At 42.6% G+C, this 17,386-nt stretch overlaps 1 protein-coding gene across 5 annotated transcripts in view; it reads left to right on the forward strand.

Annotated features, from left to right (window-relative positions):
- Positions 1 to 1,551: 1,551 nt before the first annotated feature.
- The window catches only part of Fam184b (family with sequence similarity 184 member B), a 136,535-nt gene continuing 120,700 nt past the window's right edge, over positions 1,552 to 17,386 (forward strand). For all 5 annotated transcript variants that reach the window (XM_029560515.1, XM_008826863.1, XM_008826862.2 and 2 more), the window contains exon 1: positions 1,552 to 1,814. In XM_029560515.1, the coding sequence (XP_029416375.1) occupies positions 1,668 to 1,814 (147 nt within the window). In that variant the 5' untranslated portion in view covers positions 1,552 to 1,667. The remainder of the gene's footprint in view (positions 1,815 to 17,386) is intronic.

Genomic DNA, 17,386 nt, shown 5'->3' on the forward strand with positions numbered 1-17,386 from the left:
AAAATATTTTTAAAATACTCCATGCAACTTGGAATTAAGTAGGGTGCTTGTTTAATAATGGATTACTGGTCCTGCATGCCAGAGATTTTTGTCCCAAGAGGGTCTAGGATGGGGCCTCAGAACCTCTTGGTGGTAATTCTGAGTTAGACATTTCCCAGGGAAACTAAGTTTGTCTTGGAAAGGGAACTTAGGATGGGAAACTAGAAACCAAAAATCCTACCTTGACAGTTCACATGCTGTGTGGTTTCTAGGGAGAGGAATGGGGATTTTTACAAGAGTGTTGGCTCTCAGTGTCTCCATTTCAGACCCAACTGCAGTTTGTCGTTGCCTGGCTTTATTCGAATATTTCGTCAGTTTTCCTCACGTTTAAAAATAATTATTGCCAGCCAAGCATGATGGCTTGCACCTTTGATTGCAACACTGGAGAGGCAGAGGCAGGTGGATCTTTATGAGATGGAGGCCAACCTGGTCTTCACAGCGAGTTCCAAACCAGCTAGGGCTATAGAGACAAATGATTATTGTCACCTGCAGTACCTAAGGTGAACCATTTTGTAAAGTCAAGTATATTAATCATGCAAACTCGTACCAATGACGCTATTTATTCACACGAAAACAATCTAATCGGGGCTCTGTCACGTTTTCCAGAGTTCACTGTTTGAACCGAGAGTAAGAAAACGAAAAAGAATTTGGCTCGCTAGCCTCCGCCCTTCTCAAACTAAAAAGGTAGCAACTGACAGGATTCTTCCTCAGGTGTGCCCAAGGTAATAGCGTGGGCCTTGATGGCTGCTTCACTTTCATTGGAGCTGCTTGTGACTACTGCGTTCCTCCTTGAGCCCTGTTACCACGCCTGCTACCTATCACCCGTTACCTCCGATGACTTTCCTGTGTTCTACCCCTTTCTGCAATGAGTTCTGTGCTTGCTTTTCCATAAATTTCAATCACCAGTTAGTCTTTGACCTCCACTTTGCCGGAGGATTTTGGCAGCCCGCATTGAGCGTACTCTTCTGGAAGTTCCTAAGAGGTTTCCCTCGTTGGTTTCCCGCAGCTCAGGCACTGTCACCTATTTCTCCCCCGAATCCCATACCTCCCGAATCGGGGTGGTTAGCTCTTCCTCCCACCCCTCAGCGTCCCGCCTTCCACCTGCGCCCTCTGCTTTAAGCAACCAGGATGAAGTATTGAGCCCGCTGCTTCACCTGTCCCATCTACCGCCAATGCGCAGGGCTTGGGGGTATTTTCATCCAGAAAGTCCAGCTGCTAGAGGCTAAGGCCCGCACTTCTTCCTCGACGCTGTCCACCTCGGGCTGCATCTGCGGGCGCCGAGTCGGGAGCCCCCGCCACCCACGTGTCCAGGAAAGCTGCGCGGGTCTCTAGCAAACCCAAGATCCCTCAGAAGCTGTAGGCTTGCAGCCATAGCGGGTTCCTTCTCAGGAGCGTCCGCGGATCGAGAGCTCCACTTGCAGTGCGAGCCCGCGCCTCGCTACAGGGTGCGGGTGTCCGCGAGCTGGGAGCCAGAGAACGAGCGCGAGCAGAGGAAGGTGGGTGCGCGGGTGGAAAGGGGAGCCACTCGGCGGTGCCGGCAGGACTGCAGTGCCGCCTGTGCACTGAGAGCCCCCACGGCGGGCAGGAGGCGTGCGGCGGGAGCAGTCCCTGCTGGGCGGCTTAGAGGGATGGCATCTGCCCTCAGCAGCAAAACCCAGCCGCCGGGAACTGGCACGAGCTCCAAAGCCGACGCCCGCGGTGGCGCAGGCTGGAGAATGGACTGTGATCCCGACATGCATGTGAAAATGTGCAAGAAAATCGCTCAGCTCACCAAGGTAAGGTGGGGCGCTGCGGGCCGGCCAGCTGCGCGCCAGGGGTTCCCAAAGCAGGGCTGGGAGTGCAGATGTGGCCCAGGGAAGACCTGGCTGAATCCTGACAAACTTTGCCACGGAGACCAAGGCTAGAGATTCTAAATCTGGGTGACATGACCTTTTGGCACCATTCGGAAGCAGGAGGCAAGATCTTTGCCAAAGAACTCCCGCAGCCTGTTTACTGAGCAGGTGGGTTGTGCATTTCTCAAGGTTGCAGCGAGTGTGTGTGTGTGTGTGTGTGTGTGTGTGTGTGTGTGTGTTCATTCTTCCTCTTGCCAGCTCTGCTCGGGTGATCGTGCCTGGAATGTTGTGATTTCATTCTGTGCTGTATAGCTGAGAAGGTCATGTGACATGCGAGCCCTATTTAAACACTATTCATTTATTCCGTCCTTCAACAAATATTTGAGTCGTTTGTTGGGTGCCAGCATCCTTGTGTGGCTCTGTACTAAACCTGGAAGGCAGCCCAGGGGACTTACTATCAAACTGGCTGTGTGCACGTGTAGGAGCATAAATGGGGAGAAGCGAGATTCCGTGTGTAATTAAGGGAACAGAAAAAACCTTGGGAGGTCAGCCAGTCTGTCTCCCTACTTCATACCAGAGTCGGGGTTGAATCTAACCAGGCTCTCTGTCTCCAAGAAGGTGCTTCCAGTGCAGGTTGTTAACCGTCTGCAGTTTCCCAATCAGAGCTCCTCAGTTTCCTCTCCACTCAGTCTATACACGAAGAACAACATTCCTCCCTGACCTTTCTATGGGGCTCAAGTGGATAAAAGAAGCTGTTTACTCAGTTTTTCTGTTTGGTCTCCTACTCCTAACACTCTTCCTGCCAGTGGACGGTCAGGTCCAGGTTCTGCCCAGAGTATAATGAACAGCATGCTCTGCTCTTTCCTCAGCATCTTCCTCTCACTTCCCAAACTTGCTTTCTTTGCAGAATTACAGGCAATCTCCCCACATTGTTTTCCAGAGGGCATATAACACAGACTACAAATGGAATGCCACCAGCTGCCTTCTGCTATCCCATTAAGTTCGCATTCTTTGCACATGTGTTTGTCTCCAAATGGTGGCCTCTTGGAAGCCTTGACATGTTCCACTATGTGTAACCTACATCCATCTAGTGACACCAATCAAGAAACATTAAGGCAATTATAAATATAAGGCACTTTTCTTGTCTTCAAAATGCCAAAATGTTTTTTGGAAGGAAAACATGATTTGAAATAGCAAGATAAATTTAAAAGACATATCAATTGCTACATGTGATATTTCAAATTATGAATTCTATGAAAATAAAAGCAAAGGATATGTCATTATGGGCAAGAACAGGAGAGATTTTATAAAGCAAATTATTCTCAAATTGTGATGAGATTTGTAGAATGCCTACTATGTGCCAGGCCTCTACTGAACATTGATGCCATAAAGCCTAGACACAGCCCTTGCCTTTGTGGTATGCCAAACACATAAAGAGACCATTTCAGTGTACTATGGTAATGATTCTAGTCTGTAATATTTTATGGCATCCTATTATGTGCTAAGATTGAGATACAGCACTATAGAAGGCAGGCACAATCCTGGCACATAATGGGCAATGTTTCTCAGAGTATGTTCTCCATTACAAATTATGATTGCTTCTTATTATACAGTGCCCCTCATTACCACTTTTCATGCTAATTGTTTAAATTAAAAATGCTTGTTACTGTTAAGCCACCTTTCCTTTGCCTACGGTGTGTATGGCACATATTTTCCACAAGTGCACATTTAATCCTTCATGAGTTTTTCTTGGATAGGTGAGCTTACCCCAGGTGATTACTCTTATTCTTCATCATATTCTATGCCTTTCCTGTTCCAGCCTTTGCTCCTTTAATCACCATTCCTATCTTCTCTGGATTATTGAAGTGATTTATATTCCACTACATGTTTAAGACCTCCATTTTATTTTTATTGTTCTCAGAACTTTTTATTTTTCAACATAGACACTTAGCTATTATATTTTCTAATAAAGTTATCATGTAATTGGGTTTTCCTACAAAAGATCTTAATTCCTCTGTGGTTTTGTTGTTGTTGTTGATGATGATGATGATGATGATGATGTTGTTGTCTTTTTGAGACAGGGTCTCCCTCTAGCCCCAAATGACCTGGAACTCACAATGTAGACCAGGCTGGTCTCAAACTCACAGAGATCCCCATGCCTCTGCCACCTGAGTGCTGGGATTAAAGGTGTGTGCCACCACCCTCGGAAAAAAAAATTGCATCCGTTGATTTATTTATTTATTCTTTTTTGTTGTTTTGAGACAAGGGTCTCCACGTAGACCAAGCTGGCCTTGAACTCACAAAGATCTCTCTGCCTCTGCCTCCCAAGTTCTGGGATTAAAGGCATGGGCTACCATGCCTGGCTTTTCATTCCTCTGTTTTAAAGGCGTAGTTCAATATTTTTTAGTAAACGTAGTGATCCATGACCATAGTCCAGTCTTAGAGCAACCTTGTGCCCCTATCTAATTAGTTCCTATTCACACCTTATCCTGAAGTAACTTTTTATTCTGTTCTTTTTTAAAAAAGATTTAGTTTTGGGTTTTTTGTTTGTTTGTTTGTTTGTTTGGTGTGTGTGTGTGTGTCTAAGTGTATACACGCATTTGGGTGCACATGGCAGCCAGACAAGGACATCACCTGTTCTCTCTCACTTTCTGTCTGTCCCTTCTAGGCAGAGTCTTTCTCTGAACCAAGAGGGTCTAGTTTTCCCAGCAAGGCTGGAAGTCAGCAAACCCCAGTGATCCTCCTGTCTTCACCCCTCAGAGGTGAAGTGACAGCTTGTTATATGGGTTCTGGGTTCTGAATTCTAGTTTTTGTGACTGTTCAGCAAGTGCTCTTACCCACTGAGCTATTTCTCTAGACAACATCTCCAGATTTATCTTTTCTGGGCACTTCATATAAGTGAAATCATACAACATTTGATCCTTTCATCTGGCTTTTTCTTTGAGGGTCATTCATGCTTTACCATACATTAATAGTTCACTCCTTTTTATTGCACACACACTTATCTCTTATACAGCTACACCATGTTTTGTTTATCTATTCACCAATTGATAATTTGGGGTTCCACTTTTTATGCTATGAACAATATATATTCATATGCAAATCTTTGTGTGCTCTTGGATACATACCTAAGAGGAAAATTGTTAATTAGTATGCTAAATTTCTGTTTTAATGTTTTAAGAAACTATGAAATTATTTCCTAAAGTTACTGTACCATCCTACATCCTCCTGTCTACTTTTCAGCAAAATGTCCTAGTATATCCCCACAATCCAATTCTTAGATGACAGTTGAGTACAATTCCTCCCAGACTTCACTTTGCACTCATCTCTCTCTATGCTTATTTTTTAAATATTTTATCTATTATTTTTATTTTATGTGTATGAGTGTATTGCCTGCATACATATGAGTGCACCCGTGTCGTGCAATGCTGAGGAGGTCACAGAGGGCATCGGATCCCCCTAGAACTGGAGTTAAGGATGGTTCTTAGCCGCCATGTGGGTACTGGGAATTAAACCCAGGTCCTCTGCAAGAGCATGAGTACTCTTAACTGCTGAGCCATCTCTCCATCTTTTTAACTTTTTAACTGATTCATAAAATTTGTGCATTCAATATGATGTTCAATATGTGGTCATTACATACAACATGTAATGATCAAATCGGGACAATTGGTATATCCATGACCTCAGCATTTTCACATTTCTTCATGGTGAGGCTATTCAAAGTCTTCTAGATATTTTGAATGTGCAATTAATTGTCAACCATAGCTACTCTGGTTCTGTGGAGCGTTGAAAGGTATTCCACCTGTCCCAACTGTATGCCTAGACCACTAAGCAGCCACTCTCCTTTCTCTTCCTCTTCCTAGCCTCTGGTAGCCACCTTCATGAAATCAGTTCTTTTAGCTGCCACTGTAAGTAAGAACATGCAGTATTTGTCTTTTATGCCTGGCTTATTTCACATACCATAATGCCTTCCAGCTCCATTCATGGTGCTGCAGATGACAGGATTTCATTCTTCTTTATGTCTGGATTATATCCCATTGGGTATAGGTAACCCATTTACTTTGTTCATCAGTGACCATCTAGGTATATTTCATATCTTGGCCGTTGTGAATGCACATTCATATCTAATTTTACAATTCTCTAAGAAAAGCCTGTGGCAAAAAAGCTCACTTTTTATTTTAAATTAGTTTATTAAATTTAATTATATGTTAATTCCTTTTTCTTATTCATCTGTTTTTCCAGTAGTTCATATAATGGCTGGCACAAAATAAAACCTTACTAAGTTTGTTAAATTCAATTAAAATTTCCTCCCATGTATTTCATTAATATTTCTTTCATGGCCTGGCATGGTGGTGCATGCCTTTAATCCCAGCACCTGGGAGGCAGAGACAGGTGGATCTCTGTGAGTTCAAGGCCAACCTGGTCTACATAGCAAGTTCCAGGCCAGCTGGGGTTACAGGAAAACCTGTCTCAATCCTGATACTGATTCCTAAGATAAAACAGTATATAGTATATTTGATTCATGTATAGACTATCTCCTAAAATAATAAAGTTCTTAGTTTTATAGTAATGTACAACTGGTAGTCCAGTAACTAAATAATCAAGTGATCCAAAATCCAGAATGAACATGAAAATCATCCGAAGAGTGTTTAAAAATTTAACCAGTTTGCTAGGTAGAGGCACATACCTATAATCCCAGCATTTTGGGAGACTGGAGTGAGACAAGAGGACTGCAACTTCAAGGCCTGCTTAAACTACACAGAGAGTTGCCTAGGAAGCTTAGTTAATTTTATCTCAAATTAAAAATTTAAAAGCTGGAGGCTCAGTGGTGAAGCAGACACAAGGCCCTAGATTCAATCCTCCCCCCTTCCCTCAATGACCACAACAATGCTCTGGTGATTGTCCTGAGGCTTCCTAACATAAGGGATGTTATGACCCAGTGCCAGGCAGATCTTAACCTGACAGCTGTTTGAATTCCCATCCTGAACTAGATGCATAGTAAAGGGTAAACACACCTGCCCAGTTGTTACATAAGTAAATAAGTAAACTGGACAAAACACACCCTTCCCTGGCCACAGAGAGCCACCTGTGCCCTATGTGTTCATGCCTTAAAAGAGTGTAAGTTTTATTATACCCACAGGCTCCCTCTGCTTCTCTAAATTTTTCCTTCTGCTTGCAGAAGCTTGTTTGGGACAGATGTTTAAGCAGTTGTACCAGTTGCTGTAGGACTCTAGATTTGAAAACTATGGATCTGTTTTAACAAGCCCTCTCTGTTGGAATCTAATTTAATGATATAACCCATGGTGTAAAGACAGCTATCTCTCACTAACCTTTGCATCAAACCATAAAACAGTAGGAAGTGCTTCTTAAGCTGAGTGTCCTTACACCCTGCTAGGATGCCCTGACTTTGCATTGCCATTCTGGTCTCTCTGCTCTCCTTTAACCTCTACACCACAGTCTTCCTCCAGTCTTTTCTCTATGAGGCAGCAGCCAGAATGATCTCAAACCCTTATGCATTATTGGTGGGAATACAAAATGGTGCAGCCACTTTAGAAAATAGTCTCAACCGTTCCCTAAGTGAGTAAGCAGAGTGTTATCATGTGATCCAAGGACTTCTACTCCTGAGCATATACCCAAGATAAACTAAAACATGTCTCCATAAAAATTTGCATATTTGGGGCCAGAGACTTGACTCAGTGGTTACAAGCACTGACTGCTCTTGCAGAGGACCCAGGTTCAATTCCCAGCCTCCACATGGGAGCTAGCAACTGCTCTAACTTCAGTTCCAGGGGATCCAACACCCACTTTTTTGTGTGTGTGTCTTTTTTTGAGACTGGGTCTCCCTGTAGCCCCAGCTCACCTGAAACTTACTATGTAGACCAGGCTGGCCTTGAATTCAGAGATATCTACCTGCCTCTGCCTCACAAGTGCCGGGATTAAAGGTGTGCATCACTACACCTAGCCCAACACTCTCTTTTGACCTCTTCTGGTATTACATGATACAGGTGCACTTACACGGGTACAGGCAATACACCCATACACATAAAATCAACATAATAAATAATATACATGGGGCTGGAGAGATGGCTCAGTGGTTAAGAGCACTGACTGCTCTTGCAGAGGACCCAGGTTCGATTCCAAGCACCCACATGGCAGCTATGAACCGTCCTTAACTCCAGTTACAGGGGTATCCGAAGCCCTCTTCTGACCTCCATGGCAGTGCATGACACGGGTGCACTCACATACATACAGGCAATACGCTCATACACATAAAATAAAAATAATAAATTGTAGGACCCCCAGGCTGGGGTACCCAACATCCACGGGAGGCCGCACCCCAATAACTCAGTCCTCAGACCAGGAGATGCAACAAGCAAGAGGATTTAATCATTTGCGCAGACGAATGCCTCTTCTAACCTCCATGGGCATTGCAGGACACAGGTGCACTCACATACATACAGGGATAATACTCATACACATAAAATAAAAATAATAAATAATTTTTAAAAATAATATATATAAAAAATTTGTACATAATTGTTCTTAGAAACATTGTATAGCTCAAAAGTGGAAACAAAATAAGTGTCTGTCCACCATGGAGTAGGTAAATAAAGTGGACAAAGGAGACTGCTGGCAGGGGTAGTGGCTAAGGAATGCAGGCAAAGTACAATCTGGAGGTGGCTAGGGGTTTCACTGAGGGTAAAATAATGTTTTAAAATTGATTATGGTGATAGTTGCATAACTCAGTATATTGAATGCCATTTAACTGTATATAAATAAGTTGTCTAGAGTAAGAATTATATCCCACTCAATAAAAATATTAAAATTAGAAACAAAAATGGGGCTATGGCCAGGTGTAGTGGTGCACACCTTTAATCCCAGCACTCAGGAGGCAGAGGCAGGCAGATCTCTGTGAGATCAAGGCCAGCCTGGTCTACATAATGAGTTCTGTATAGCCAACTGGGGATACAGGGAGACCCTGTCTCAAAATGGAGTTATGTCTGTCTCCTTTTTTTTTTCCCAGTTGCGCTTGCTCCCAGGCCTTTGTGTACTCCTGCTGTGGGGGTGCGGGGGCTGCTGGCCTGAGGGACTGAGGGACAGCGGCATCAGGGCCAGCCTCTGTGTGGAACCAGCTGCTCCCCGGTGTTGAACTTACCTGTCTCCTTTTTTAAAAAATATTTTATTATCATTTTAAAAAATATTTATTGTTATTATTACTTTTTTAAAAGAGGGGTTAAAAATTTTTTAAACAGTAGGGGTTTATTTACAGAAGAGTGGGAGCCACACATTTATGACTGCATTGTAAAGTCCACATTCAAATACAGGTCCTATGACCCCAACAGTTGCACAAAATGGCAGGAGAGGTGCCTCTTGGTGTTCTCAGCTTATATATCCTTTGCACCCCCCACCCACATGCATCTAAGGTCGACTGATAGGGTGGGAGGGGCAAAGGATATATAAGCTGAGAACATCAAGAGGAACCTCTTGATGAGCATGAGAAGGAGGTGTGAGTATAGCTTCCCAGCATAGTGGTTGAAGGACATTTCCAGTTAACACTCCACCCCTTCCTCTGGCTCTTACATTCTTTCCGCCAACCTCTTCAGCAAAAGTCCCTATTATTTTTTATGTGTATGAGTCTATTGCCTGCATGCATGTAAGTGCACCCTGTTGTGCAATGCACTCAGAGGTCAGAGACGGTGTTGGATCCCTGGAACTGGAGTTATAGACAGTTGTTAGCTGCCATGTGAGTGCTGGGCATTGAACCTGGGTCCCCTGCAAGAGCAGCCAGTGCTCTTAACTGCTGGGCCATCTCTCCAACCCCATCTCCTTTTAAATGTAGTTCTGAATCAAGACCTAGTGACTTTATCGCATAAACAAATAAAAATCAGCTGAATCTCCATTCTTCATTTCTCCCTCCACTCTAATCCAAGCCATCACCTCTGGCACTCAGCTCCTGCTGTGACCTCTGTGTGGGTCATGTGGTCCATTCTTGCCCCTCATTGTGTCAAGAATATTCTTTTAAATGTAAACCAAAGCACATCGTTATTTAATTCGAAACTCAATAATGGCTTCCTTTGAAGTGAAATCCCAGTTTCACTTGGAATGAAATCTGTTCACCTATAATAAATTATTTACCACAATCACTTGAAGTTGCCCTTACTCCCCCTCAGTATTTTTTATCCCATCTGCTGTAGCAGCTTTCCTTCTAGCCTTAGATTAAGATCACTACTATTGCGGTTTGAAAGTGAAATTTCCCATAGACTCTTGCTTTGAGCACTTGGTCCCCAGCTAGTTGTGCTGTTCAAAAAGGTTGTGTATCCTTTAGGAAGAAGCATCTTGTTGGAGGAATGGTCACTGAGGCTTTATAGTTAGGCTCTGCTTTCTGTTCTTTCTCTGCTTCCTGACTGTGGATGCCATGTGACCAGCCAACCTCCTGCTTCTGTCTCTGTGCCTTCTCTGCCTGCTGCCATGTCTTCCCCACCACAGTGGCCTGTATCCCTCTGGAACTGTAGCTAAAATAGACCCTTTCTCCATTAAGTTGCATTTGTCAGGGTATTTTATCACAGCAACAGAAAAGTAAGACACCTACCTATAAAATAACTATTATTTTTTCCCAGTTTTGGCATCTTTTAAGTGGAGAGAGAACCTAAAATGCACATAAAGCCTTCTGAATTCTTAATCTCATCCTGTAGGCTATCCTTTTCTACTCTGCAGCACTTAATTTGATACTGGTTGGTTTTGTTGTATTATTTTGTTTTGTTGTAAGCAATTTGCCTTTTTAAGTCTTTCTGAAGCATTCAACCCAGTTTTCATTGAACATGAACTTTCAAGTGCCATATATACTTACTGTGATGTTGCACTAATTATAGAATTATAATAATAATAATAAAGCTGACATAAACAGGCAATTCTGGGCCAGAAGAGGATAAAGAGTATCAATTTTTCTTCATGGTAGTTGTATGGGTACTTGTGTAAGATCTTCTGTTTACATATATGAAATATATATATGAAATTTATGTATGAAAATGAATTATAATGTTGACAAATCACTAAGAGAGAACTGAGAAATCCTTGAATAATATGAAGGATAAAATTTTCCTTGAGAAAGTTTCCTTGAAATAGTACCTGTCAGCCTTTGGTTGATTCTAGTTTATCTTCATTATAATCAACAGGAGGTCTTTGTTTTAACTCTCTGTCTACACACTTGCCACATTATTTCCTGCAGTTTTATTCCAGTAGCGTCGCTCACCTTTGTTGCAGGTAGATTCCCATGAGGATCAGGAACATCAGAAGGAAGCAGACTAGAGAAATATTTAATGATAAGTTTCAAACAGTTCAATGGACAAGACATGCCAAGATCCTGATTTGTTAATTACAAACCTTGCCTTTTTAAGAGATGTTTATTACAACTCCCTTCTCTCATAATCCCAACACTAAAACAGATCCATGGAAACAATATAGTTACAGAGACAGTGCATAGTTTCTTTCAAACTTCTTTGACATAATCACAGCCCAGGCTATTGGTTCACATTCTGACTGTTCAAGGAATCGTTTTGAAACTATTTACTATATTCTGAGCTTCCAGGGAAGAGGATACACCTGGCAGAAAATGCTCCTAGGCAGATCAAAGTATCAGAGAAACAAATGCCTTTCTCACAGTACAGAGGCTAGGGTAGAAACAAACAGAAATAAACATACCCCCAGTTATCTGAGACTTCTTGGTCTCCCTAGAAAGCTTTTTTTCTTAGCTATAGAGCCTTCAGAACAAGAAACAGAAAGACTTCTTACAAATCTTCAATGTCGTCATCAGGAATAGTGTTTTCCCAGACTCCTGAGGCACAGTGTTAAGGTTTTTCTTAAGAAGATATGCCCCCTGCCTACTGAATTCTGAAAGACCACTGTATAGCTCTGCCCCTTGAACTTGAGACTCTTACTTTGTTAAAATTCCAGTCCACAAGATAATCCTGTTGTTTTCTCTTTCGTGCTAATTATGTACTTGGTGAATGCTGTTTTCTCTTGATGCTAGCTATGGAAGATTAAAATATTGACATACACAGACACAAAATGCCCACATCAAATGCCTGGAGCCTGTGAATGCTGCCTCATTTGAAGAAAAGAATTTTTGCAGATGTAATGAAGAATTGAGATAAGTCAGACTTGCATTTCTTCAGTGGGCCCTAAGTTCAATAAAAGGCATCTTTATAAGAGAAAATAAAAAGATATTTTTAGATAGACTAGGGGAAGTCGCAGAGGAGGAGGAGATCATGTGAAAACAGAAACAGGATTGTGGTGATGCAGCCACAGGTTAAATAATCCCTGGAGCCACCAGAAAGTGGGAGAGACAGAAAACAGACTGTCCCTGTGAGGCTGTAAAGGGGAGCAGACTGTGCAGTCACCTTGACATTGGATTTCTGGGTCTTAGAATTGCGACAGAATAAAGTTGTTTTAAAGCAGCTGTATGGGGTGATTTGACAGGGCAGTCAAGGAAATGAACCCTTTCTACATCTCTTCATTATCACCAAAGACTTCTTCCTTCTCACGATGCTCCTGAAGTTCTGTCACCTAATAATCGTCAGAATCAACCATAGAGTGTTTTTATTATTGTTTAACAAAATTTCAGACAAAAATAAATGGTGGCGCACACCTTTAATCCCAGCACTTGTAAGGCAGAGGCAGGCAGATCTCTGAGTTCAAGCCGGACTGGTCTACATAGCAAGTTCAGGCCAGCTGGGGCTACAAGGAGACCCTGTCTTAAAAGGACACCCCCCCACGCACATAAAACTTTAGGCACAAATTAAAATCTTTGGATGAGAGGGTTAAGACTTAAGCAATGAGGCATTCTTAAAACTCCACTATGACTGTGACCTTCAGCCTGACCCTAAAACCACTGCAATAGTTTCTTGGCCTGACTTAGTCTTAGCCTAACAGTGATGATTGTGTGGTTACTTAGAAGCTGTTTATAAAGTCAGAACTTCTCAATTGTGTTAGCAATACAGATCCACCTGAAGTATTTCTCATTCAGAAGGTCAAGAGTGAGGCTTGAGAATTCACATTTTAAAGTAGTGCCTAGGTGATGTTGCACACTAGTTTGACCATTCTTTGGGATTATCAAGGTTTTGTTGGTGGTGGTGTTGTGGTTATTTGGTTGGTTTGGTTTGGATTTGGCCTTCTTCCTCTTTGAACTGCCAACAGCCTCTAGCACACTGCTCTGAGCTCATGTGCATACTATAAATTGGACTTCTTTGCACCGCCAAACCTTTAAGGACAAGGACCTTTTTAAATATATCTTTATATACTCCATTGATGCTGACCCAGGGGAGTACCAATTAAGACCCAGGTCAAAGAGTGGGTATGTCAGCAAAATTCCAGTCTGTAAGGGGTGCTAAGTCAATACTGAGTGCCAGCATCCTGGAATTACCAAGAGATGCAAAGATGACAGAGCACATCGCATGTGCCTCGTTGAGCTGTTCTCCTTTAGAGGTACAATTTGGAAGGGCCTTGTGGAAGAGTTAAGTGATGATAAGCTGCTCTGTGAAGGAGGACATCTCTGATTAACAGCAGGCTTTTTGTTGTTGTTGCTGCTGAGTGAATATGCAGATTTGGGTCCAGAGCTAAATGAGTCCAGCAGTTAAAAGATTAAACTTGCCTTAAGCAGGCCCCCTCCACTTGTTCTGTTCAGTCTTTTAAATAGGCATTAACGATAAATAGGCATTGAAACCAGCTTGAAAGTTAGCCTGCTTTTAGTTTATGTGTGTCTTGGACTAGTTTTACATTTTGCTAATGATATTGCTATGAATAGATGGAAGAAATATTTGGGGGTGATGGCACGGAGATAGGTGCTAGGGAGTGAAGAGACTGGGGCATGATATATTCAAATCTTAAAAGCTTACTTCATCTAGATCAGAGTTTGGGTACAGCCAAGCCAGTTCCAGTAGAGTGAAAAAGAACCTGTTTCTGGGTTTCCTTCATTTTCCTGCCAGGGTAGTCTGTCCTTGAAAAGCATGCCCCTCAAACATCTGCTGTTCCTTGCACTTGCAAGCTCATTAATGGCAGTTTCCCAGAGACCCAGAAATAGCAAATTCCATTAAAAGGCTTATCATTAAATACAATGCAGCTCTTTATGTAGGAGAAGGATGGCCTCTGAATAAGAGTCCATTAGGGCTCCAGGCTGAAAAAATTGGGTCAGCTTTCTTTCAAGGGAGAAATTAATACAGCAAGGCAAGAGCTAGCAGTGCTGCCAATATCCATCTTGCAAAGCTTTCCTCTTCATGCCGCCTAAGTGCATTCATCTAGACTTGCTATTCCTGTCCTCAGACTCTAGGCAAGGCCCACTGTCCTCTAGAAGACTATTGAATTATCTGGCGACAGGCTAAATAAATATGAGAGGGGAGATTAGAAACAAATATAGGCTCTGTGTGTGTGTGTGTACTCTAACTGTAATCTAAACCAGGCCATAGAAAAGCAAAATTCATCAACGACCAACCTATCTTTCCTTTGGTGGGGTCCTAACATCAGTTCCATGAGACATGGCTTTTTGCCAAATTCGTGAAATTCTCCTAGAAAGAATGATATACAGATTATTTTCAGTGTAGGGCATCAGGGTTTAAAAGGACTTCCCAGGGTCCAGTCTCCTTGTTTCTACTTAGGTAAGCTGAAACAGAACATAAAGGTACCTTGATAGCTGAGGTTGACAGGCAGGGGAGATACAATCCCGAACAGAGTGGGGGCTGGAAAAATGAATTTAAAAGTGCCACAGACTTAGAACCTAAAAAGTATAGAAAACAGGAATGAGTCAGATGTTTTTCTGTAGTGACAGAATTGTCCAGCTATGTAGGGTATTAAGGACTTCCAGAAGGTAGAGTGGTCAATCAGAGGAACTGGCAATTGGAAGTAAGTACTCTGTCCAAATTCACTAGACTCCCCTGCTGGTAGAATGTGGACCCAACTCCACAAACAAGTCTTAGCAAACAACACAGAGAATTTAAGGAGCTTGTGAAATGTTCAGACAGTTGAGTATCTTATAGAAAATTTGATATGTTAGTTTTGATGATCAGTTAGTATTTACTTCCTCTTATTCCCTTTACCAACCCCACGAGGAAAGATTACTTCCTTGTTTGACTGGATAGATTTCTAGATGATAGGTTTCTCTTTGAGACTCAATTTGATCTGTGGAACATTAGAGAATGTGAACACAGTCAGAGGCTTTAAATGAACTTCTGTGGTTTGGCCACTGCCAGGAGAAGAGCTGTGGATGGCCACTGTACTAATGGAGGAAACCTGCATCTAGTTTCTGTCCAATGCCCAATCCAGAAAACCTGAAGCTTGGCACTTAGAGCAGAGATCACCTCAACCACTGTTAAGGCACAGAAGCATAAATGCATCTTGCTGTATAAGATCATTGGGTTTGAAGAGATATATGGCATTTTATGGACAGTCACTGACTGATATATTAAATTTGGAACTCAGGAAAGATAGCTAAACTAGAGATTTAGTTTTGGAAAATCATCATCTTACAAGGGATAGTTTGGTTATTTGTCCATTCATTTACCCAACAAATATTTAGTATACATTTTTTTCTGTGCCTTCTTCAATGTAGAAGACACTGTGCCAAAGTCTCATGGCAACTTTCCCAGGGAACTTGCAGAGTGAGAAGAGAGGAGTACCACTAGCCTATGACAAAGCCTCCAGAGAAGCAAGCAGAAATCAGAATTCAGGTGATATTTCAGAACCAAGGAACCAAGGGAGGAGAGCCATTCAAAAAGGGAGGGTGCTGACTGGTAGTAGGTAGGACAAAGGCACACAGAGGGTTGAGGCCTGGGAAAAAAAACTCAGAGTTGATCATTGGTGGCTTTGCTGTTAGTAATGAGCCAGGATTGGGAGAGCCTGGTGTAGAAAGCTTGTTGGCATCCTTACCAACCTGTGCAGGCTACCCTAACAATACCACAGACTGCATGGCTGAAACAGCAGTGCCGGTGCCAGCCGGCCAAGATGGACAGTACCTGAAAGGGGGAGTGAGGATTGAAAGAAAAAATGAGAGACAGAAAAGATGTTTGGGAGGGCTGACAGTAGTGCCTGCAGCCCTGGTTTATTTCAGCTCTGCCTTTTTATACAGAACTCCATCAGAGATCTTAACTCAATTAATTTCAACAGCTGTTTTTCCCACCTGAATCTGAGGGTCAAGGAGCAGTCAGATCAAAGGCTTCTTTGATCTTCTTGTTTACCACTATTGCCTCCAGGTCAGGTATTGTGAGGCTCTCCATATAAACACATTCCTCCTGATTAGGCAGATTAGGTACTGGTGTGCATAACACAAACTCAGTAAACAAGCCTGCCACAGCTCAATGTACATAATAGACTAGCAGCTCACAACATCTCCCCCTTCTTTTTTTATTTTTATAACCCCAGAGTATGCTATATCTAGGACAGAAGGACCGTGCCTGTCTTAGGTTGTCTTCTGCCAGAGCAAAGCCTTATCTGGCATCAGCACGTAGCTTCCATCAGCTACGCCCTGTCTTAGGTTGACTTTCTCCAAGAACAAAGCCTTACCTGGCATCGGCACGTAGCTTCCACCAGCTACACCCTGTCTTAGGTTGACTTTCTCCCAGAAGATCTTACCTGTCTTTGACTACCGGCCTCTGTTAGGGGAGGGAGTGCAATCTCATATCATGCACAGCTGCCTTGACTTGCCACAGGATGTAAGGTGGCTCTCAACCTTTTTAGAATATCTGCCACTGCTTACAGGGTGGAAATGCTTGTGGGGAATTTTTTTTTTCCTTTTATCTCTTGGCAATAACACTTTGACATTGGTACAATATCCACTTTGTCCCACAAGCACACAGTCATCTACACACCCAGACTTATTATTTTTAACAAAACAAATAGGCAACCCACTTCTCAATCCAAAATAATAAAAATTCATCGCCACTAGCATCATCTGGCTTTTTAAATCAGGCTGAGCAATTAACCAAGAGTCATTCACAGTCACTACTATCTCTTGAACATTAGTCCAGTATAACTCAGCCAAGATCAATTGCTGGAACATCATCATCAGCCACGTTTGTCTCCTCATCATTCTTTTCTACTTTTTCTTTGGCGCTCATCTGGCAAACCTCACCAGCCTTTCTGGCAGCCACCTGGCTCCATCCGCATCCTGTGGAAAAACACAAACATGCCCTCTTCCCCAAATCAATACAGGGTCTGGGCCATTCCATTGTCCAGTTAAAGGATCTTTCCACCTGACTTGGGCGTAAGTATCCTATGACTGAGGGTGCCACATTCTATCTGCCACAGAGCTGTCATTTTTATCCAAATTCAAAAAGTTTAAAATGAAAAGAGTATGATGTAAAAGATTACTTGGTGTCTGGGGATATAACTCCCCTTTTCTTATTTTTTGTAATTGTGTTTTTAAAGCACCATGAGCTCTTTCCACTATACCTTGTCCTTGTGGGTTATATGGTATCCCAGTTCTATGCTCAATGCCCAATTGCAAGCAGAAACACTGGGACCCATGACTG

The sequence above is a fragment of the Nannospalax galili genome, unplaced genomic scaffold (genome assembly GCF_000622305.1).
Source record: "Nannospalax galili isolate Female #2095 unplaced genomic scaffold, S.galili_v1.0 scaffold271, whole genome shotgun sequence".
In the NCBI taxonomy this organism is placed as follows: domain Eukaryota; kingdom Metazoa; phylum Chordata; class Mammalia; order Rodentia; family Spalacidae; genus Nannospalax; species Nannospalax galili.